The 24,057-nt window shown below is 42.3% G+C and overlaps 1 protein-coding gene across 6 annotated transcripts in view; it reads left to right on the plus strand.

Annotated features, from left to right (window-relative positions):
- The first annotated feature begins 648 nt into the window (after positions 1–648).
- Positions 649–24,057, plus strand: part of NSD1 (nuclear receptor binding SET domain protein 1) — a 208,850-nt gene continuing 185,441 nt past the window's right edge. Inside the window, exons 1-2 of one of the 6 annotated variants that reach the window (XM_049874394.1) lie at positions 649–954; positions 2,890–3,833. In XM_049874394.1, the coding sequence (XP_049730351.1) occupies positions 2,907–3,833 (927 nt within the window). In that variant the 5' untranslated portion in view covers positions 649–954; positions 2,890–2,906. The other 5 variants (XM_049874393.1, XM_049874397.1, XM_049874395.1 and 2 more) reach the window with 5 other exon arrangements.

Raw genomic sequence — 24,057 nt, forward strand, 5'->3', positions numbered from 1 at the left:
CCGGCCGGGTCCCTACACCGGGCCCGCAAGGGCGAGGCGCGATCTCCCCGGGGAGCCGGGATGCGGAGCCGCGGCCTGCGTGGGGCGGCGGTGGCACGAGAGGGCCATCTGCCTGGGCGCCGAGAACTGCAGCGTCCGCGGTGCGAGACGCGGCTCCTCCCGGCCCCCAGCCCGCGGTCCCCTGCCCAGCGCGCACGCACCTACCCGCGCCCGCCTGCGCCCGCGGCCCGAGCCCGGGTGCCAGGCCCAAACCCAGACTAGGCGGGGGAGGCGGTGCAGGGACTAGTGGACCCCTCCCCCAGGGCTCTCCTCGCCCCGCCCGAGGCAGCGAGGACCCTTGGGCCCGGGGGTGGTGAGGGAGCTTCGTCCCGGCAGTGTCTGGGCTTGGGGCTCAGCTTCGCGGGGCTGGGGCCGCACAGCGGCAGGCCAAGGTGTGGGTGTGCTGTCAGGCGGCAGCCCGGCTTGGTTGCAGGGGGTGGGCTCAGCGCGGGGGTCGCCCGGCCACATACCCCAGCCGAGGGCGCGGCCCGGCGGGCAGTGCCAGGGCGGGTAACCCGACCCGGCTCCCCGGAGCCGCTCACCCCGCACGGCCGGGCAGCGGGAGGGAGGGGAATGGGCGGGAGGGGGGGAGGAAGGGGCGGTGGGTGAGGGGCTGTGAGGACCGTAGGGCCGAGTCCCCAGCCCGGCCTGCGCTGCTTTAAGGCGGCTGTCGGCGGCGCCCCGGACAAGCCAGCCTCCTGCCTCGCGGGCCTCGGGCCTGCGGCAGGAGGGAGCCCTGGGGTTGCACAGGCTTGGCTCGGGGAGGCAGACCCGAGCTGCTGCCTCCATTTTGTTTCCTGCTCAGCTTGGTCTGTGGTGGTGTTGTGGGTTTGGGGTGCGGCCGGGCTGGGGGTTCACCTGCGGCTGCGCCTGCTCGGGGCCTGAGGCCTCGAAGACCCCAGCCCAAGCCCCCAGGTGAGCCCCGTGGCAGGAGGGGGGTTGCCTTGGCCTCGGGCCGAAACGAGCCGGCTGAGGGCAGGTGCCCAGTAGATGGGGAGCCCGGCCTGTAACCTAAGATGGAGGCCGGGACTGACGCGGGCCCGAGCGGGGCTGGCGGGGCGGTTGGACAGGCCTTAGCCGGGCCAGGTGCCGCCGGGGTGGGGGCTCGAGACGGGTAGGGTGCAGGAGTCGAGTGCAGCCCGGGGCCGGCACAGCGCCCCGAAGTAGGTGAGGGGATCTGAGTGCCACCCACGACGCCCGCAGGCCCAGACACTCCGGGGAGGCGCGCGAAGCCCCAGGGGAGCCCGCCTCAGGCCCCGCCCGGACAGTCAGGCCGGCCCGTAGGCCCGGGCCGCAAGCGGGCGCGCGGGGGGAGGGGAGGGGGCCGCGGCGGCGGCTCCGCTGATTGGGTGGCGCGCTTGCGAGCCCGACTTCACCCGCCCTGAACCCCGAAGAGTGAGGCGAGGGAGCGCGCGCGCGGTGGGGGAAGGGGTGCGCGCGCACTCCAGGCCCTAGCCGCACGCGGGCCGGCGCGAGGCGCTCGGTCGCACGCGCCGCGGCGGGGGCGCGCGCGGTGGGGGTGTGAGGAGGAGGCGGCGGCAGCGGAATAGGCCGGGGCAGGTCGCACTCGCTGCCTTCTCCCCTGAAGAGAGACGCGGGGGGAGGGGGGTGCGGCGAGCGGCTCCTCTCTCTCCCCACCGCTCCGCTCGCGCCCCAGTGTAATGAGGGTCACCCCCTCCCCCCAGCCGGCCCGGGAGGGGGCGCGGGGCACGGTAACTAGTGCGCTGGGGTGGGTGGCGGGCAGGCGCGAGGAGGACTAGGGAGGAGGCGGCCGGGCGGGGAAGATGGTGGTGGCCGTAAGGTGAGGGGCGCGGGGGAGGGCCTGGCGCGGCGCGGGGTAGGTGGCCAGCGGCGCTGCAGCCGCGGGCCCCCTCCCCCTCCATCACTACCAGCCGGGCTCTGGCCTAGCCGGCCCGACCGCCGCGAACTTCCTCCCGGCGCGGCCCATGCCCCGCCGGGCGACCGCGCGCACCTCGGCCTCCGCCTCCCCTCAGGTAGCCGAGTGAGGGGCGTGGGGCCGGCTGCCCTCCTGCAGCAAACTTTGCTTGCTGCTGAATATTGATGAGTGCGATCGTGTCGGCCTGGAGGTGCTGCCGCGGCCGAGGGAGGGAACGCAGCCCGGGCAGGCGGCGGCGGCGTCGGCAGCAGCCATGTTTGTCAAGCTGTAGCAGCTGCTGCTGCCCTGACTCGGCTTCGCCGGCTACCTCTGTTTCTCCCCCTGCCGCATCCCGGCCTCTGGGCCCTCCAGCTGCGGACCGAACAGGCCACAAGTCTGGAAGGCGAGCTTCGGGGTTGCAGCCGCTTCGGCAGACTCGCCTGCGGCCTGGACACGGCCGCTGCAAAGGCTCCGGCGCCGGCCGGGCGCAGGGTGCAGCGCTATTGTGACCGCTGCGCCCGAGCGAGCCAGGAAGGCGGGGGAGAGCGGGTGCCTTTTTGTGCAGCGTCCGGGAGCCCCCCTCGAATCCCATAGCCTCCTCCCTTCCGGAGATCCGGCTGCTGGACCCGGGGCGGGAGAAGGGGGGACGCTGACTCTTCCTGTTTAAGATTTGGGAATTTCGACTGCCAAAGGGCTTTTAATTTTACTTAAGCCAAACTGTCCACCAGTCTGCAGTGCAGAAAAAAGGGACGGCTGTTTCCATGTGGCAGGATCTGCCCAGCTCTGGGAAGATGGAGTTTGCGGAGGCTCACCGAGGCCATTTTTCCATCGTCAGCCGGGGGAACTTTTTCCGCCCATGGAAGTGCAGCAGAAAGGCATCGAGGCCACTAGTCCTTGAGAAGTGGCTGCCATTTTGAAGAGAAGAGCCAAACGGCCTATTAACTCAGATTAATTGCTGTGTTTTTGGATTCCAGGTTGATGCTGGCCAAGGATGGATCAGACCTGTGAACTACCCAGAAGAAATTGCCTGCTGCCCTTTTCCAATCCAGTGAATTTAGATGCCCCAGAAGACAAGGACAGCCCTTTCGGTAATGGTCAATCCAATTTTTCTGAGCCACTTAATGGGTGTACTATGCAGTTACCGACTGCCAGTGGAACATCCCAAAATGCTTATGGACAAGATTCTCCATCTTGTTACATTCCACTGCGGAGACTACAGGATTTGGCCTCCATGATCAATGTAGAATATTTAAATGGGTCTGCTGATGGATCAGAATCCTTTCAAGACCCTGAAAAAAGTGATTCAAGAGCTCAGTCGCCAGTTGTTTGCACTTCTTTGAGTCCTGGTGGTCCAACAGCACTTGCTATGAAACAGGAACCCTCTTGTAATAACTCCCCTGAACTCCAGGTAAAAGTAACAAAGACTATCAAGAATGGCTTTCTGCACTTTGAGAATTTTACTTGTGTGGACGATGCAGATGTAGATTCTGAAATGGACCCAGAACAGCCAGTCACAGAGGATGAGAGTATAGAGGAGATCTTTGAGGAAACTCAGACCAATGCCACCTGCAATTATGAGCCTATATCAGAGAATGGTGTAGAAGTGGCCATGGGAAATGAACAAGACAGCACATCAGAGAGTAGACACGGTGCAGTCAAATCGCCATTCTTGCCATTAGCTCCTCAAACTGAAACACAGAAAAATAAGCAAAGAAATGAAGTGGACGGCAGCAGTGAAAAAGCAGCCCTTCTCCCAGCCCCTTTTTCACTAGGAGATACAAACGTTACCATAGAAGAGCAATTAAACTCAATAAATTTATCTTTTCAGGATGATCCAGACTCCAGTACCAGTACATTAGGAAACATGCTAGAATTACCTGGAACTTCATCATCATCTACTTCACAGGAGTTGCCATTTGTAAGCAGTTTTTGGTACAACTTAAATATATACATGAATGTATATATACAGGCAACTTAAAGGGAAACATAACTAATTGGTTTTTGGTTTCTTATCAGTTTACAGCTAAAAGCATCTTGGGGAAATTTTGCTTTGATTTTTAAATTTATTTCTATTTTATGAGTTTGGGTCTTTTCAGCTTTTCTCAAATAACATTCCCTTGAGGACTGGCTAAGTGTTAAACTTTTAAGAGTTCAGATTTAAATTTTCAAGATGAAGGTATACGTTTGTTTGGCTTAAAAAATGTGAGGTTTGGCCTGGCAGTATCTTGAGTGCAAATGAACCGGCTTATTACCTGGAGTCCTGTTTCTGCATTAAGCATGGCTTAGTTTTTTAGTTGTTGGGGTGACCTCTTGCTGAAGGTGGAGGTGCATTTTGGACACAAATTAAAAGTGGCTAAGAGGAGAACTGGGCTGGGTTTAAGATGAGAAAGCTTGCTTTCTTGAATGTCAGTCAAAATTTAAATTAGGCTAATTTTTCTGAATGACCTATTGTGAAGGTACAGCAACCTGTGCTTTTGATAACTGACACCATCAGAACTGGCTCTTGAACCTTTTTTAGTTTTTAATTTTGAAGTGTATGATACGTGTGTGTATCTGCGTATAGAAAGGGAGAACATCGGATTTGTAGTTTTCAATAGTGTTGGGTAATAGCGTGAGAGGGTGTAAAGTTCTTTTTTCTTTGAACTTATGTAGTATTTCTCTTAGCAGCTTCTCAACCTCTCAAATCTGAAACGACTTGATTGCTGAAATGTTCTTTTCAACTTTTTAAGTATTTGATTCTGTTTTTGTTTCTGCCCAAACACATTTTCATGGTTGACAGTAATGTCACCAAAGATAATTTTTTTGTCAACAAATACTTCTGAAGCACTATGTCAAGGCTTTACCAGAAAAACCTTTTATGGTTTGTGGCAATTGTTGTGAATGCATTAAATGTTCACGTTACCGTGTAGACCTGCTGTTCTTTAAAGTTACTCGGGAGAATGTGGGTGTGTCGCTTTTGTTTCTGTTGATTCATATCTTAAATATGCTTTAGCACTCCTCGGTTTCTTAGCTTGGAGGTTGCAGATTTGAAAAATTTATTTTGGTGGTTATCTTGAGCTTCCGTTGAACTACAAGCCGGTGATATTTATTAGGGTGGATAGGCTGTTTTGAAAATCTTTTGGCAGTTCAGACAAATCTTTTTTCTTGGGTTCACATTGAAACTTATTTTACATAGTTTTGTCTTTGTTGTCACATAAAAATCTAGATCTGAGGATGGAAACAGATGTTTCTCTAGAAGCATACAAATAGAAATGTAAATATTTTGGTTCTCATCAAAGAAATGTCAGTATTCTATTTAAAATTGAAAATATTGGTGCTTATAGACAGTGTGTTATTCCTCTAAAATGAGAGTTAGCAAACTTTAAATGCAGGAAAAAAAATTTTTCAGGGAGAAATCTAAATCGCTCAAAGACTTTATGGGCTTCAGGAAGCAAGTGTCTTTAATTTATCCTTTTAGGCCTTTGGTTCAGTTGTTCAAGGTTGTGTTTGAAAACCATTGCTTTTATTTTTGCCCCTGGTATTTTTAAAAAATTATTGTGCTTTAGATGAAGGTTTACAGAGCAAATTAGTTTTTCATTAAGCAATTAATATACATATTGTTTTGTGACATTGGCTACCAATCCCACAACGTGTCAAGCCTCTTCCCTTCTTGACCTTGGATTCCCCGTTACAAGTTTTCCTGTCTCTTTTTGCCTTCTTGTCCTTGCTCCTACGCTGATGTGTCCATTTAGTCTTTTTTTTTTTTTTAATTGTACTTTAGATGAAAGTTTACAAGACAAACTAACTTTTCATTGAAATTTAGTACAGATTTTTTTTATTACATTGGTTAACAACCCCATGACATGTCAACACTCTCCCTTGACCCCGGGTTCCCTATTACCAGCTTTCCTGTCCCCTCCTGCCTTCTAGTCCTTGCACCTGGGCTGATGTGCCCCTTTAGTCTCGTTTTGTTTTATGGCCTGTCTAATCTTTGGCTAAAGGGTGAATCTCAGGAGTGACTTCGTTACTGAATTAAAAGGGTGTCCGGGGGCCATGCTCTCAGGGTTTCTCCAGTCTCTGTCAGGCCAGTAAGTTGGTCTTTTTTTTATGAGTTTGATTATTCTACATTTTTTTCCAGCTCTGTCCAGGACCCTCTATTGTGGTCTGTGTCAGACTAGTCAGTGATGGTAGCTGGGCACCATCTAGTTGTACTGAACTCAGTCTAGAAAAGGCTGTGGTAGTTTTGGTCCATTAGTCCTTAGGACTAATCTTTCCCTTGTGTCTTAAGTTGTTTTCATTCTTCCTTGCTCCTGAAGGGGTGAGACCAGTGGAGTATCTTAGATGGCCTCTCATAGGCTTTTAAGACCCCAGATGCTACTCACCAAAATAGAATGTAGAACATTTTCTTTGTAAACTATGTTATGCCAATTGAGCTAGTGTTCCATGAGACCATGGTCCCCACAGCCCTCAGCCCAGCAATTCGATCCCTTGGGGATTTTGGTTGTGCCCATGGAGCTTGCATGACCCTGCCTTGTACAAGTTGTGTTGGATTCCCTAGTAGCCTTTGATATTTTTTAACTGAGGACTTAAAAATGTGAAATCAGTCTCAGTGGAATGCAAATTTAACTGAACAGCATAGCTTGGGAAAGATGTAATTAAAAATAATTTCTGTGTAAGCCAGCTCTTCAGACAAAGATTAGACTGGACTGTAAGACATAAAATGATACTCGTGAAGAGAGTGCTACTTAGTTCGAGTAGATACATTAGACTAACTGGGCAGCTCCTGTCTGAAGGTGAGATGAGAAGGCAAAAAGGGACAGAAACTGGTTGAATGGATGTGGGAGATCTGGGGTGGAAAGGGGGAGTGTGTTGTCATAGGGAGAGCAAATAGGGTCATATAATGATGTGTGTGTAAATTTTTGTATGAGAAACGAACTGTAAACTTTCACTTAAAGCACAATAAAAAAATTCTGTGTAGTCACAATATCGACATACTCAGACTTCACAGTTGATAAACAAGTTCATTTTTTCATCAGTGGAGCAGGTACAGAGCACTTAATCTATATTGGATCCTATGTTCAGGGCTGGAAATTTTAGAAAGACTTTAGCAAATGTCTTTTATTTTGTCTGTAATGTTGTGATAGAATAAGATTCTATTGGGGGTAAGAGTATTTAGGGTTGTTAACCCTCTGTCTGGAAACCCTGATGGTCTAGTGGTTAAGTGCTACGGCTGCTAACCAAAGGGTCAGCAGTTCAAATTCGCCAGGCACTCCTTGGAAACTCAATGGGGCAGTTCTTCCCTGTCCTATAGGGTCGCTATGAGTCAGAGTCAACTCGACAACACTGGGTTTGGTTTTTTTTTTTTTTTGAGCCCTCTGTCTAGAATAGAGAAAGACAAGTGATTCAAGATTATATTGGCTGTTGTTTTGTGTATCTAGCTATAAGCAGGCTGTTTGCCTTTTGTCATGAATAAACAGCTTCTTCAGCTTATCCTCATGTGCTCTTTAATTTTTTTCTCTGTATAGTAATGCGAACACATTGCCCTTGTAGTTTATAATCCTGACTTGGTGCTTTTGTGTTTAACAGGGTTGATGCCTTCTAATTTCTCCCAGTGTACAAAGCCTTCGTGCTTTCTACAGAGTAGGTGCTTGATAAAATCCTTTTTTTTTTATAATTGTGCTTTAAGTGAAAGTTTACAAATCAAGTCCGTCTCTCACACAAAAACTTGCATACACCTTGCTACATACTCCCAATTACTCTCCCCCTAATGAGACAGCCCGCTCTCTCCCTCCACATTCTTTTCGTGTCCATTTCACCAGCTTCTAACCCCCTCTACCCTCTCATCTCCCCTCCAGGCAGGAGATGCCAACATAGTCTCAAGTGTCCAGCTGATCCAAGAAGCTCACTCCTCCCCAGCAGCCCTCTCCAACTCATTGTCCAGTCCAATCCATGTCTGAAGAGTTGGCTTTGGGAATGGTTCCTGTCCTGGGCCAACAGAAGGTCTGGGGGTTGATAAAATCTTGAAGATTGGCCCCCAGAGCCGGAAGTTTCAAGCAGACAGTAATTTACAGTTTATTAAGTGCTTGAGTCTGTATTACATCATGGGGTCTTCATAGCCTTGTAGTAAAATGATGTTGGAAGACATAGGCCAACCTTGAAGGTGCTTTGAAGTTGTTGGAGACAAAACTGAAGCTCTGGAAATCATAGAATTATCTTAGAACCCTTGGCTTTTAGTGACCACTGAAGGTCTCTGACACTTTCCTAGGCCTGAAGTAACTCCTTGTGTTCTCACTGGGCTGATTTGTAGTAGTTGTTTTGTTCTCTACTCTTTATCACTTAGCTATTTTATGGAGAATTTATACTATGGTGGTATTCATGAATTTGAAGATTTTCTTGGTTATCTAGTGCTGCTGTAACAGATACCATAGGTAGGTGGCTTTAACAAACAAATTTATTTTCTCATAGTTTAGGAGGCTAGAAGTCCGAATTCACAGTGCTGGCTCTAGGGGAAGGCTTTCTCTCTGTTGGCTCTGAGGGAAGGTCCTAGTCTCTTCAAGCTTCTTCTCCTGGGTGATCTTCATGTAGCTTCTCATCTCTCTTCCCCCACCTCTGCTCTGTTCAATTGTTTAATCTCTTTCATATCTTAAAAGGGATTGACTCAAGATATACCCTATTAACATAAGAAAGACAATCCATTCCCAAATGTGATTATAACCACAGGCTTATAGGTGAGGATTTAAAATGCATATTTTTTGAGGATACAGTTCAACCCATAATATTACACCCTTTGGTCTCCCAAAATTCATGTTCTTACCACGTGTAAAACGCAATCACCCCATCACATCATCCTAAAAGTCTTAAACCCGCTCCAAGTGCAAAATTTCATCTTCTGAATCATCTAAATCGAATATGGCTGAGACTTTAGGAGTATTCCATCCTGGGGCAAAATTCCTCTTCATGTGTGAACCTGTGAAATCTAGATTACAAGTTATCTGTTTCCAAAGTACAGTGATGGAGCAGGCACAAGGTAGACATTTCCATTACAAATGGGAGAAATTGGAGGGAAAGAAGGGATAACAGACACCAAGTAAGTCCAAAACCCAGCAGCATAATTTATATTCCGTCTCAAGGCTTGAAAATAATCCTTTCTTCTCTGAGACCATCTGGGCAATGACCCTGCCCTCCAGACTCTGGGTGTTGGCCATGCCGTCTGGATTCTGGGTGAAGGCTCCTCAGTCCTGGGCCTCAGCTCTGCCTTCCAGGCCCACTGGGATGGCAACTCTGCTCTCTTGGCTTTGGGTGGCCCCATTCTCCTAGTACATCTGAGTGGCAGCCCCGCCCCCATGGCCCTGGCAGGCCCTGTTCTTCTGTTCCTTGGGCATGGAAGCCTCACCCCCTCAGCTTTAGGCAGAGGTCCCATCCCACTGGCACACCTTAACAGCAGCTCTCTACTCTGGAACCAAGTTGAGGATCCAACTCCTTGAAACCTAGGAGGCTGTAGCTCCACCCTTTGAGATTCAGGAGACCCGTGGCTCTACCCTTAGAAACCAAGAGGACCCTGCTTCCCATGTCCTTCCAACAGTTCTGCTGATCTCCGAGCTTCTCCAAGGGTGGTCCTTTCTTGGAGGACAACAGATGTAGCTACTTTGGCCTGTTTCCAAGAGGCAGGTAGTGTTCTTTTTGTTCTTTTTCTGTCCACTTCAGTGTAAACTGATGGGTGTTCTGCTGTGGTAATTAGATCCATCACTCACAGGCTTAATTTCCTTAACAAAGATTGTGTAGCCATGTCCTTGGCGAACATTTTCGGACACATGTCCTTAGTTTGTACAACAGAGTTTATCAAATCTTTTAAGTTCTTTCATTTTACACAGTTCGTTTTAAAGTCTGTCTTTCGTCTCCCATCTTACTGAAAGCGGCAAGGGAAACCACGTGGCCCCTTTAAGATCTTGCTTAGACATCTTCTCAGTCAAATGTCCAGGTTCATCACTTACCAAGTTCTACCTTCCACCAAACATTTGAACACAATTCAGACAGGTTCTTTGCCACTGAATAAGAAGTATTGCCCTTCTTACATTCACATGTTCATCATTTCCTTTTAAAGCTTCACTAGAAGCACATTTAATGGCCACATTTCTAGCAACATTCTGTTGCTTGGGTTGTATGTATTCTCTAAGATGATAGAGATTCTCTGTAGCTTTCCTTATTTTCTTCTGAGCTCTCACCAGAATTGCCTTTGACATCCATAATTCTACCACAAGTTTCTTCGAGGCCATCTAAGCTTTTGCTATTAAGAAAAAAAAAATTTTTTTTTTCCTTAGGCACCTTAAAACTATTTCAGCCTCTACCCATTACTAAATTCCAAAACTTCTTCCACATCTTAGGTATCTGTTAGAGCAGCACTCCACTCTTCTGGTACCAGATTTTGTCTTAGTTAATCTAGTGCTGCTATGACAGAAATACCACAGATGGGTGGCTTTAAGAAACGAATTTATTTTCTCATGGTTTAGGACTTTAGAAGTTCAAATTCCGGGTACTGGCCTTAGGGGAAAGCTTTCTTTGTCAGCTCTAGAGGAAGGTCCTAGTCTCTCTGAGCTTCTGCTCCTGAGTGGTCTTCATGTGGTTTGGCATTTCTCTTCCACCATCTCTGCTCTGCTTACTTGCTTAAAAAGAGATTGACTCAGAATATACTGTGTACTAATCTTGCGTTATTAACATAAGGAAGACAACCCATTCCCAAATGTACACACAGGCATAGAGGTTAGGATTTATTTTTGGGGACACAATTCAACCCATAACAGAGATTCTCAAAGTTCTTAGGAGGAAGCCAGCTCCAGGATGGTCTGATGCTAGTGGTCTTTTTTAATCTAAAGAAAACAAACAAACAAACAAAAAGCACTAAAAATTAGTTCACTTGTGGCAGGGACTAAACTTTTCACAAATAAGTAGGGGAAAAAGGTTTATTTAGATTTTATATTGAAAAATGAAATTAAGAATTATGAAAATAAGGCTTTCTTTATCCTTTATAAAAATTTTTGGCTATGATGGCTGCCCATTTGTTAGAATAAGGGAAGAAGTGAATTTTCAAAAATGTTCAGTGAAATTGTACAGTGGGGAGATAACATACGTTTGTTTCACTTTCTCATGCTCATGAAAAGGGTAAGTTTTTATAAAAAATACTTGAAGGCTTAATCAGCTTTAGTAAGGTTCTCTTTAAAAATGTTTACTATGGAAAATTTTAAACATACCCCAAAGAAGAGAGAATAGTAGCAATCCCCGTGTACTCCTCACCCGCTTATGAGTATTTTACCAGTTTTGTTTTATCCTCCCCCATTATGCCACTCACTACCATCTCTTGATCCTTTGATGTTTATCAAATTACTCTTTAAGCTTGTGTCCTAGTACGATCCCTGTCATTTTCTCTTGTTTACTGGTTTGACCTACATCTTCCTTTCCTTGAGTGTAACTGAAGTGATTCTTTGTAATTTATATTGACTTTAAGAAATACTGCATCTTTTTGCCAAATTTGTTTGCAGTTTTACCTTATAAATGATTTGCATTGTAATAATAGATGCTGTTTCATTAGGTGAAGAATGGGATGTCCATGGCATGGATGTTTGAATAGATTATTTTTTAAATTGGTCCTTTAAAAACAGATTTTTTGGCATTGTGACATTACTCGTTTCCCTTTACAATCTTGGGGATTCAGAAAATATAAGCCACCCCCTGTGCTAAGTTCTGTGCTATGAATGTTTAAGTGGTTAAGAAGTTGAGTGGAGAGATGAATGAAATCTAGAGTAGTCAAGGCTTTAAGGATGTGGGACTTGAATTGGTCTTGCCTGGTTTGTGTTTCGAGTCCTGGTTAGTGCAGTGGTTAAGGTTGGCAGTTTGACTCCACCAGCCGCTCCTTGGAAACCCTATGGGGCACTTCTACTCTGTCCTGTAGGGTTACTTTGAGTCAGAATCGACTCAACAGCAACGGATTTGGTTTGGTTTGGGTTGTGTTTGGTTAGGTATAGGAGGGTACAGTGTTTAGATGTGGAGAATTAAATGAGCATGGTGTTTTCAGTGGGTACTTGGGGATTGGTTGGGTAGGAAGGGTGTAGTCAGGTAATAGAGCCTTTGGTATTGATGTGATAGGAACTGGGAGCCAGTGAGGGATTTTAGCTGAGAAGTGTTGATGATGAAATCAGTATTTGGAAAAGTTTGACCGGGGGAGGCTAGAGATAAGAGCCTGTTGTGACTAAAGCTTAGACTAGAGCAGAGTCAGTACTGCAAAGAAAGGGGGTAAATCCAAAAGATTATTTCATTGCGAGAAAATTGCCAGCCCTTTTGGAGTTGCCTGAATTGTAGGCAAATAATTGGAAACTGGATTTGAGGAATCCAGACATTGGAGATGAGTGTAGATGATACCTAAGCCTTATAGTGTTGGTGCCTGAGAGGAAGATGATTCTTTGAGTATTCCTTCCTTTTCTTCATCCCACCAATTCTCTGTTTTCTTCCTCCCTCTTTGAGAAAAAAATTTATTCGGTCTCCACACGTCTCTGACCCCCTTCTCTTCCTGGGGGATCTTGTTTTATTAATTATTTCTTCCACTTTGTCTCTGAGATCTTCATTCTCTACCTCTACTGCATTATTTTTTCTGCCTAAAAACAGGCTGACATCTTCCTATTCTAGAGGAACGTTCTTTTTGTCCTGTAACTGCTGAATTTCTTGAGTTGTCCTCTTTGTTTACCTCCTTATTCCTCAGTGCTCTGTGATTTGGCTTCTGTACCCTCCACTCTGCTGAAATTATTCTTTCATAAGTCACAAGTGACAACTTCTCCGTACTTATTCTACTAGATTTGCAGCATTTTGACCACTACTCCTTTATAAAAAGTCCTTGTTTTACTGCTTGCTCTCTTTTCTTCTCTCTGCAGCCTTATCTACTCCCATTGATTGACTTCATTCCTACTCTGCTGTGTGAAAACTATCTGACTCAACTTCGGGCTTCAGACAAGAAAATCTAATAGCCACCTGAGCGTCTTTTCGACCTTGTGTTGTATTCACTTAAAATGTAATACTTCCATTTCAAACTCACCTCTCTTATTTCTAAACATGCTTTTCCTTCTGTGTTACTGATGACATCATCCTCCTGTTCATCTCAAGGCTGGAAACCTTGGAGTTACTTATTCATTTATCTGATGAAAAAATATTTGAGTGCCTCCTCTTTGTCAGGTACTGTTAGTATAAAAAGAAAGAGACACGGACGTAGTCGGCTTTTTAGGAACTATGTAGGGAAACTGCTGTAAGCAATCACAATGCAGAATAGTAACTGGTCTGGTAGGTGTGCTGTGGTACTGTGGAGGAAGGCATGCCTGGAGTAATCAGGAAGGACTTCACAGAGGGTTATATTTAATCTGAGCACAAACATACCAGCAGGTAAGAGGAAATAGCTTAGGCAAGTGGCAAGAAATTCTTTGATAGGAATCTGGCACAAGTGGAGTTGTCAGGAGATAAAGGTATGAAGTTAGGCTTTGTTTGCCATGCTATGGAGTTAAAATTTTATCTTATTGCTAAATTATACAGATTCTATCAGTCTTTTCCTTTCTTCATTCCCATTCTGCTATGAGGTCTTTATTTATCACTGATCTTCTCCATACCATCTTTCTCTCCAGCTCATTCTTTATACAGTTACCCCATACCTCCACAATGGGAAATATTGGATCTCTGTTTAAAGCTTTACATTCAGCCTCTCCCTCCTCTTCTTCGCCTTTGTCTAATAAATAAAGCCCAAATTCAGTGTTATCTCTAACAGGGCCATATCCTGATCTGTCCAAATCTCATATACTGTACACATCGTGTGCTCTGGGTTCAGCTAAATGAACTGTTAGTGGTTCCTGCTTCACACTTACCCTTAGCTCATGCCTTCACTCTCCTGGTCTGATTCATCATCTCATCTTTAACTGTGTAGCATTTAAATATTTATTGAGTAAAGTGAGTGAATGGTGTTATTACAGAGGTACAACTTGGGGGGGTACATTTTAGGTAGGAAGATGATAGTGGACTGTCAGCTCTCATCTTTATGTAGCAGATTTCAAAACTTCAGAAGTTTTTTTTTACTTCATGTACTTATATAGTCAATTTCTAAGTCCTTTGAATTTGAGCAATAACATCTCAAGCATTTACCTTTCTCTCCATTCTCACTTTCATTTTCCAAATTAAGAATATTAAATCAGGATGACTTTAGAGTTGGGCAGATCTCTGAGTCTGTACTATACTGCCTGTTTAGCTGGGAAAGCCTTTTAATCTCTCTGAGATACTCATCTGTAAATTGGGGCTAATACTTTCCTTGCAGGGTTATTGAGAGGCTGCAACGAGATAATTTATACGAAGCAACTAGTGCACCAATAGTTCCGAAGTAGGTGCTCAGTAAGTGATACCTACTGCTATTATGGAAATCCTGGTGGCATAATGGTTAAGTGCTGTGGCTGTTAACCAAAAGGTCAACAGTTCAAATCCACCAGGCACTCCTTGGAAACTCTGTGGGGCAGTTCTACCCTGTCCTGTAGGGCCGCTGTGAGTCAGAATTGACTTGATAGCAATGGGTTTGGTTTTCTTTCTTTTTTTTATTACTGTTACTATTATTATATGTCAAGAACCAAATGCACATTTGGAAGAGTTGTGAATTTTGAAAACATATCTTTGTGCTTTTGCTTTTTTCTTTATTCTTCCAAGCTCTCTTAATTGGTAAGATAGGGACGTTGATGACTACCATTGACATTTCCTATTTTTGTTTAATAATCAGGAGATTTGATCCATTTTTGTTTGGGAATTAGAATTTTAATTCATGCAGTAAGGGTCCATACCTTTCTGTACCTCAACTATTAAGTGATGTAACTTCATTATGTTGTTGCTTTTGGCTGATTGTCCTTTGTCATGGATATAAATGTTTCATTTCTACCCCCTGGTTTTCAGGGGAGCCCATTGAAAAGGGTACCCTACCTCTTTTCTGGAGGTGAGTTTGGTTTTAATTGAACAGTCCATTTTGAAACTTTTAAAAATAATCTCAAGTGTAGGCTTTTGAAGAAATTGATGTAATTTTTTTTTACTTAGAAAAGTAAATATATATTAATGATTTAAAAAATCCTAAAAACGGAATGTAAAAGTCTCCTTATACCCTTTATATACTCCCTCATTCGTACTCTTAATTGCTCATATTAGAAGTTTTCTGTATGTGTATATACATTTTTGTTACTTTTGGTAATAGAGTGGCCTAATACATATCTGTTACTGTTGTTAGGTGCCTTCAAGTTGATTATCGACTCATAGTGACCCTATGTGACAGTAGAACCACTTCACAGGGTTTTCTTGGCTGTAATCTTTAGGAAGCAGACCCCCAGGTCTTTCTCCCGCGGAGCTGCTGAGTGAGTTCAAGCTGCCAACCTTTCTGTTAACAGCTGAGTGCTTACCCATTGTGTCACCAGCTATCCTGGAACACTACTCACTAATTGTAAAGGAATTGCTGATACACTTGACAACTTTGATAAATCTCAAGGAATTATGCTGAGTGAAAAAGTCAGTCACTAAAGGAATGTGTATGATTCCTTTCATGTAATGCTTTTTGAAATGACAGAATTTTAGAAACAGGACAAATTGGGATGTTTAATTGCTGAGAGAGGGATGGGTGTGATTATAAAAGGGGAACAGGAATGATCATTTTGGTGTTAGAATTATTATCTTTACTGTGGTGGATATACAAACCTATACAGGTGATAAAAATGTATAGAACTTAACGTAAACGTGTGTGTAGGTGCACGTGCACATACATGAGTACAAGTAAAGCTGGAAACATCTGAGTAAGACTGGTTGTGATATTAGATGTTTTTGCAAAATGTTATTCTGGGAAACCAGACAAAGTATACAAGGGATCTTTCTGTATTACTTCCTACTGCACATGAGTCTATAATGATGTCAGTAAAAATTTTGATAATAAAAAAATAAAAGAATGTAGACTTACCTACGTGTTCATATGAAGGGATATCCTTAATATAGTAAAGATATTGGATAATATATATTACATTGTAATAGTAATAATATTATATTTCAATAATACAGTATTATAATAATGATATTATATGATGTATAAGGAGCCTGGTGGTGCAGTGGTTAAGCAGTCACCTGCCATCTGAAAGGTTGGTAATTTGAACCCACCTAGCGGCTTCGTGGGAGAAAGATGTGGTGATCTGCTTCCGTAAAAATTACAGTCAAGAAAACCCCATGAGGCATTTCTGTATGAGTTGAAAATCCACTCGTTGGCACCTGACAACAGTGTTCCATGGTATGTATGTGTCAGTTTGTTTAACCATTCACTTGGTGAAGGACATCTGGATTGGTTCTAGCTTTTGATTATTAACAAATAAAACTGCTATGAACATTAGTGTATATATTTTTGTGTGAACATAAGTTTTCATGTCTCTGGAATAAATGTCTTAAGAGTACAATTGTTGGATTATGTGGTAATTTCTTATTTAGTTTTATAAGAAACTGCCAAGCTGTTTTCCAGAGTGACTGTACCATTTTGCAGTCTGACCAGCAATGTATGAGTGATTAGTTTCTTTGCATCCTCATCAGCGTTTGGTGTTGTCACAGTTTTTGTTTCAGCCATCTTGATAGGTATATAGTGATACCTCATTGTGGTTTTAATTTGCATTTTTCTGATGGCTAATGATGTTGAACATTTCTTCTTGTGCTTATTTGCCATTTGTATATCATCTTTGGTGAAATGTATTCATATCTTTTGCCCATTTTCCAATTGAATTATTTGATATTTTACCGTTGAATTTTGAGAGTTCTTTATATATTCTAGATGATCTGCATTTTATACAAATCATAATTTTTAAATAATGCTTTCATTTTTGGGTAGTCTGTTGGAGAACCAATAAAATCATATATACTTGTGATTTGCCCTTAATAAATGGGAAGAGATTTTAGAATTTGTGACTGTATTAGGTGAGATTACTTTATTAAAACTTATGAAATTATTTTTACATCTCCAGTGGCCTTACGTAAAATATAATACCACCAGAAGGATAAAATCCGTTCTGGAGGATGAACAATTATATTTACACATTAGGTGAAATTAGAAATAATTAGTGGTTATGTGATATCCCCTCGTATACTAGGAAGAGTCTGAAGGTAATGTTTCTTTGTAAGTTATGAGAGTATATTCCCCGTGTCATCTCTAATTTCTCTTGATGCTGTAATTGGAGCTGTTGGGGCTCCCTGGTGAAAGTAGGCAATATGCGGGTTATGTCTATATCCAATGAAAATAACAGACATCAACACCATGTTTTTTGTCACTGGAATTTTACATCCAAAGGCATTTCTTTAATATCGCAGTTGATTCAGTTGAAACACGTTGAATCTGTTTTTGTAATTGCTGTATCTAGGAGCAGCACACCCACCGTGCCATGATCTGTAAAGAATTGCAGAACAGTTGTTGATAGGTAATAAAGTTCTGCATTTAAGTGCTTTAAAACAAACAAACAAACAAACAAAAAACAGTAGAGCTTTGGGGCAGGATGTTACAGTGCAGGTAATTAAACCACTGAAATTAGTTCTTTGGGGGAGGAGTGGGTATTAGATCTGTAAGTGAAGTCTTGATAAGTACCTTATCAATTTCATAGTAATGTCTTTCCTAAGGATAAGTGCTGATAGTGGAATTATCAGGGCAAAGTTTATAAATTTTTGTAGCTCTTGATGTACCTACTTCTCTGTGTCTTTCCAAAAGAGTTGTACCATTTACACAATTATAAATAGTGTGTGGATGCCTGGTGTCGCAGTGATTCAGAGCTCGGCTGCTAACCAGAAGACTGGCAGTTTGAATCTACCAGCTGCTCCTTCGAAATCCTATGGGGCAGTTGTACTTTGTCCTATAGGGTCACTATGAGTAGGAATTGACGCGACGGCAACGGATTTGGTTTTTCATTTTAATAGTGTATGAGTCAATCATTTGCCCCATAATTATGATAGCATTTGGGTGTTTTTTTTTTTTTTAAGTTTTTTTCTTGATTAAATGGGTGTGTAATGTAGACTTGTTTTAATTAGTACAACTTTATTGTTGGAAATGATTTCTGCTTTTTGTTTACCGTTTGTATTCCTATAACCTTTGTACCTATATGCTTTGCTGATTTATCTATTTGTATTTTAATGTTTTATAGCTATTAACCTTTTATTTCATTGGACATGCATATTTTTTCCCAATCTGGTTTTCATTTTAATTAATGATTTTCTCTAGTTGTACAGCAGAAATTTCATGTTTTATATAGTTAGATCGATATTTTTGGATGATTTCTTTATTGATTGAAAGCTTGTGCTTCTAGACGTTTGATAATTCAACCTTGCAGACACTTGTAAAGAATTGAAGAAATTCTACTACAACCTTACTGATTTCATGAGGATTTTCTTTTAATATCCGGTAGCACCTTGATGATAATTTTTATAGTATCTTTAATAAATGATATTTACAAGAATGTAATGTAATTTCTTAGAGCTGTGGAAGGAATGTTTCTCATTGTATCATCTATTCTGCTTAACAAATTACCCCAAAATACAGTAGTTTAAAACAGCACGTAATCATTTTAGATAGGGTAAGGAATCCGGGAATGGCTTAGCTGGGTGGTTCTGGCTCAAGAGTCTATCCAGAGATTGTAGTTAAGATATCCGTCAGAGTTGCAGTCAGCTGAAGTGATTGCTCACTTACATGGCTGCCGGGCGTTTGCAACAGCCTCAGTTCCCTGCCATATATACCTCTCCATAGGGCTTCTCACAGTATGAGAGCTGGCTTCCCCCAGAGTGAGTGATCCAAGAGAGAGGGAGAGACCATGCAGGAAATGAAGTGCCTTTTTATGAAGTATTCTATAAGTTAAACAGACCAACCCTGATACTGTGTGGGAGGAGACTACATCAGGGCATGAATACCGTGAGGTGGGGATCATTGGGGGTTTTTCAGGGGGCTGGTTACCGTACCCACCCAACAAGAAATTAATAGTTTGTCAAAGGAGAAAAATTGTTAAGTATACAAAATAGATATGACTAACCAGTTTACACATTACACTGAGCTAATGGACCTTGTTTTTTCAAATTGAATTTTTGAATCGGTATTATAATTATGTGATTCAAAAATATGAAAATACAGAAAAATAATCAGTGAGGCATTCTGAACCCTGTCAGTTAACTCTTCCAGTTCTGGGCCCACACCTGTTTTATGGCAAAGATAACAGATTGTATACACTTTTTCTTGCTCTTTTTCCTGTTGTTGAAATCTTTACATTTTAAAACATAGCTTTCTCATTCTTTTTTGCACCTGGATAGTATTCTGTTGTATTAATGTATGGACATTTTCAGTTTTTTACTGAAAGTGAATAACCATACTTGTATGCCATTGTGCATGTATGTAAATCTGTAGGATAAATCTCTAGAACTGGAATTATTGGATCAAAGTTACATGCATTTATAATTTTGAAGGATGTTGCCAGATTTTCCAGTAAAGGAGTAATATTTATACTTCTAGCCAACAATATATGACTGAGCCTGTTTCATTGAGATCTCCCCCATTGGGAATTCTTAATAAAGATAATTCTTAGACCTGAGGGGGAAAAGGAATAATAAACATTTATTTGGTCTCTAAATAACCTAGAATTTTGATATTTGTACTTTTTTTTTTGCTACCTAAGGTATTTATTTTTGATGTTATTAAAGCATGGACTTATAAAAATTAAACATCCTATGTTTATATCATTTTACATGAGAATTTCCTCATTATTTCAACTTTGTTGAATATAATTTCTATAATCATGAATTTAAAAAGCATGTATTTTTATAATTAGTGGTAGATGCAGTTTTTAAATCAAGGTATAAGTCGTATATCAAAATTTACCCTTTACTAAGTGTACAACATAGTGGCTTTTAGTGTAGTTACAGATTTGTACAGCATTCACCACTGTTAAATTCAAGAACATTTTTATCACCCCAAAAAGAAGCCCTATATGCCCCCCGCCCCAGCCCCTGGCAGCCATGAATCTACTTCCTGTCACTGGTTTGCCTATTCTGGATATTTTATATAAATGGAATCATACAATATGTGGCCTTTTGTGCCTGCGTTCGCTTAGCATAATGTTCCCAGGGTTCATCCATGTTGTAGCCTGTATAAGTACTTCATTCCATTTTATTGCCAAATAATCTGTTTCATGGATATACCATATTTTGTTTATCCATCAATTGATGGGCTTATAGTTATTTCCACTTTTTGGCTACTATGAATAATGCTGCTATTTGCGTTTAGGTTTTTTGTGTGAATATATGTTGTCAGTTCTCTGGGGTGTATACCTAGCAGTGGAATTGCTGGGTCATACGGTAACTTTATGTTTAACTTACTAAACTGCCAGACTGTTTTGCATAGTGGCTCTACCATTTTATAATCCCACCAATAATGCATAAGGGTTTCAGGTTCTGAACAACCACAACAGTATTTGTTGTTTGTCTTTTTTTATTTTAGCCAACCTAGTAGGTATGAAATGGTATTTCACTGTGGTTTTGATTTGCATCTCCCCAGTGAGTAATGGGAGCCCTGGTGGTACAGTGGTTAAGCTCTCTGTTGCTAACCAAAAGGTCTGTAGTTTGAATCTACCAGCTGCTCCTTGGAAACTATGGGGCAGTTCTGCTCTGTCCTGTGGGGTCGCTGTGAATTGGAATCAGTTCCGTAGCAGTGGGTTTGGTTTGGGGTTTTTTTTTTAATGACTAATGAAGGAGCCCTGGTGGCACAGTGCTTAAAGCACTTGGCTGCTGACCAAAAGGTCGGCAGTTTAAACCCACCAGCCGCTCTGTGGGAAAAAGATATGGCAGTCAGTTTCTGTAAAGAGTTAAAAAAACCCAGTGCTGTCAAGTTGATGCTGACTCATAGCGACCCTACAGGACAGGGTGGAACTGCCCCATAGAGTTTCCAAGGAGCGCCTGGAGGATTCAAACTGCCGACCCTTTGGTTAGCGGCTGTAGCACTTAACCACTATGTCACCAGGGTTTTCTGTAAAGAGTTACAGCCTTGGAAACTGTATGGGGCAGTCCTCCTCTGTCCTGTAGGGCCCCTATGAAGTGAAATTCACTCAACAGCAGTGGATGGTTTGAGTAATGACTAATGAAGGTCCTTGGGTGGCACAGTTTGCTCTCAGCTTCTAACCAAAAGATTGACAGTTCAAACCTATTCAGCGGTGCCATGGAAGAAAGGTCTGGCTATCCGCTTGTATAAAGATTACACCAGGAAAACCTTATGGAGCAGTTCTACTCTGTTAACACATGGGATTGCCATGAGTTGCAAATAACTGGATGGCAACTTTTTTTTTTTTATTGTTGAGCTATTGTTGTTAGGTGTTGTCCAGTCAGTTCTGACTCATAGCGACCCTTTGTAGAACAGAACAAAACACTGGCGGTTCCTGACCCATCCTCAGAATCATTGCTACATTTGAGCCCATTGTTACAGCCATGTGTCAGTCCATCTTGTTGAGGGCATTCCTCCTTTCAGTGATCCTCTGCTTTGCCAAGCATGATGTCCTTCTTCAGGGATTGGTCCCTCCTAATAACACGTCCAAAGTAAGTGAGACGAAATTTCACCATCCTTGCTTCTAAGGAGCATTCTGGCTGTATTTCTTGGAAGACAGATTTGTTCGTTCTTCTGGCAGTCTGTGGTATGTTCATTATTCTTCTTCAGCACCATAACTCAGAGGCATAAATTCTTCTTCAGTCTTCGTTAGTCATTGTCCAGCTTTTGCATGCATGTGAGGTGATGAAGCTTGGGTCAGGCACACCTCAAAGGTGACATCTTCGCATTTTAACACTTCAGAACTCCTACAGCTCAATATTCAAAAGGTATCTTTAAATGTAGAGTTGTAGGAGTTTCTTATATGTCCTGGATATAATTCCCTTATCAGATACATAGTTTGCAAATATTTTACCCATTCTGTGAGTTTTCACTTTCCTAATGTTCTTTGCACAAAATTTTAATCAAGTCTAACGATAAATTTATTTTTTGTTGTTGCTTGTGCTTTTGGTGTCATATCTAAGAAACCATTGCCTAATCCAAAGTCATGAAGAATTACTCCTAGTTTTCTTGTAAAAATTTTGTAGTTTTAGCTCTTACACTTGGGACTTTGATCCATTTTGGGTTAATTTTTATATATGGTACGAGGTGGGGCCCCAACTTCTGTAGGTGATGTCCAGTTGTCAGGAGCCCTGGTGGCACAATGGATAAGGGCTTGGCTGCTAAGCAGAAGGTTGGGGGTTCGAACTCCCCAGCCACTCCATGAGAGAGAGACGGGGCATTTTTGCTTCCATAAATATTATAGTTTTGGAAACCTTATGGAGCAGTTCTGCTCTGTCCTGCAGTGTCTCTAGGAGTCGGAATCAACTCGACAGTGGGTTTGTTTTTTTTTAATCCAGTTGTCCTAGTACTGTTTGTTGAAAAGACTATTCTTTCCCCATTGAATTGTCTTGGCACCCTTTTCAAAACTCAGTTGCCTACAGGTGTATTGCTTTGTTTTTGAACTGTCAGTTCTATTTTGTTCTGTGTATCTGTTGGAAACCCTGGTGGCATAGTGGTTAAGAGCTACGGCTGCTAACCAAAAGGTCGGCAGTTTGAATCCACCAGGCGCTCCTTGGAAACCCTTTGGGGCAATTCTACTCTGTCCTGTAGGGTCGCTATGAGTCAGAATCTAACTTGACGGCAGTGGGCTTGGTTTTTTTTAACGTATGTGTTCTATGCTACTACCACAGTCTTGATTACGGTAGCTCCGTAGTAATTGCGAAATGTGAGTACTTCAACTTTGCTTTTCATTTTCAACACTGTTTGGATTCTTCTGGGTTCTTGCATTTCCATATGAATTTTAGAATCACCTTATCAATTTTTGCAAAGTTGGCAGCTGGAATATTGATGGTAATTGTGTTAATTCTTATAGATTAATTTGGGATTATCACCATTTAACAGTATTGTCTTCTGATCCATGAACATAGAATATATTTCCATTTTTTAGGTCTTAATGTCTTTCAGCAATGTTTTATAGTCTGCAACGTGCAAGTCTTGCACTCCTTTTAAAAAATATTTCTGAATACTTCAATTTTTTGATGCTATTATAAATAGAATTGTTTTCTTAATTTCATTTTTGGATTGTTCATTGCTAGTATGTATAAATATAAATGAGTTCTGTATGTTGATCTTGTATCCTGTAATCTTACTAAGCTTGTTTATTCTAATAGCTTTTTATATGGATTCTTTAGGATTTTCTGTATATAAGGTTATGTTATTTGTGACTAAAAAAAATGAGCTGGCTTTATTTCTTCATTTCCAATCTTTTTTACTAATATGGTGTATTACATTGATTGGTTTTCATGCGTTAAAACAGGCTTGCATTCCTGGAATAAATTCCACCAGTCATGGTGTGAAATATTTTTAATACGTTGCTGGATTTAGTTTGCTAGTATCTTCTTGAGAATGTGTATTTATTCATAAGGGAATTATTGGTCCCTAGTTTTCTTTTCTTGTCATGGCTTTGGTTTTGGTATCGGCGTAATATTGCCCTCATAAAATCAGTTTTGCTTTGTTTTTTATGTGATAATTTTACAATAGGAGTTACTCTTGAAATTTTCAATTAAAAGTGATGGTGGCAAGTGCATTTTATAGTAATTTTGTGTCTTGAAAATGGCTAACATTAACTGGGACAGTGCATTCATTCATTATTCAGTTATTTTTTGAGTTGCCCACTGTGTGCCCAGCACTGGTAAAGCAGCAATATGATGATAGTTGAGTCGGCAGTATGTGCTGGACTGAGAGAAGCGTGATGTAGGATAGCGAGGTGGGAAGTAGCTGCTGCTTTGGAAGAAAAAGAAGTGTAATATGGCTGTGATTAAGCTCCTAATTAGGATGGGAGGGGTAGGCAATGTCTAGGTTTTTCCATATATTTTCTTATTTCCTGTTTAAATGATTGAAAAAAATACATTTTTTACTTTTATTCTTATTGTGTACTTTGATTTTTGTATTTAGTATTAACCTGTTTCTATTTCTCAATTTTAGCTGCACTCACTAGGAAAAGAACATAGATTAAATCACATTTAAAAAAGTCATAAGACTCTGAAGTGTT

Source organism: Elephas maximus, chromosome 2, assembly GCF_024166365.1.
Source record: "Elephas maximus indicus isolate mEleMax1 chromosome 2, mEleMax1 primary haplotype, whole genome shotgun sequence".
In the NCBI taxonomy this organism is placed as follows: Eukaryota; Metazoa; Chordata; class Mammalia; order Proboscidea; family Elephantidae; genus Elephas; species Elephas maximus.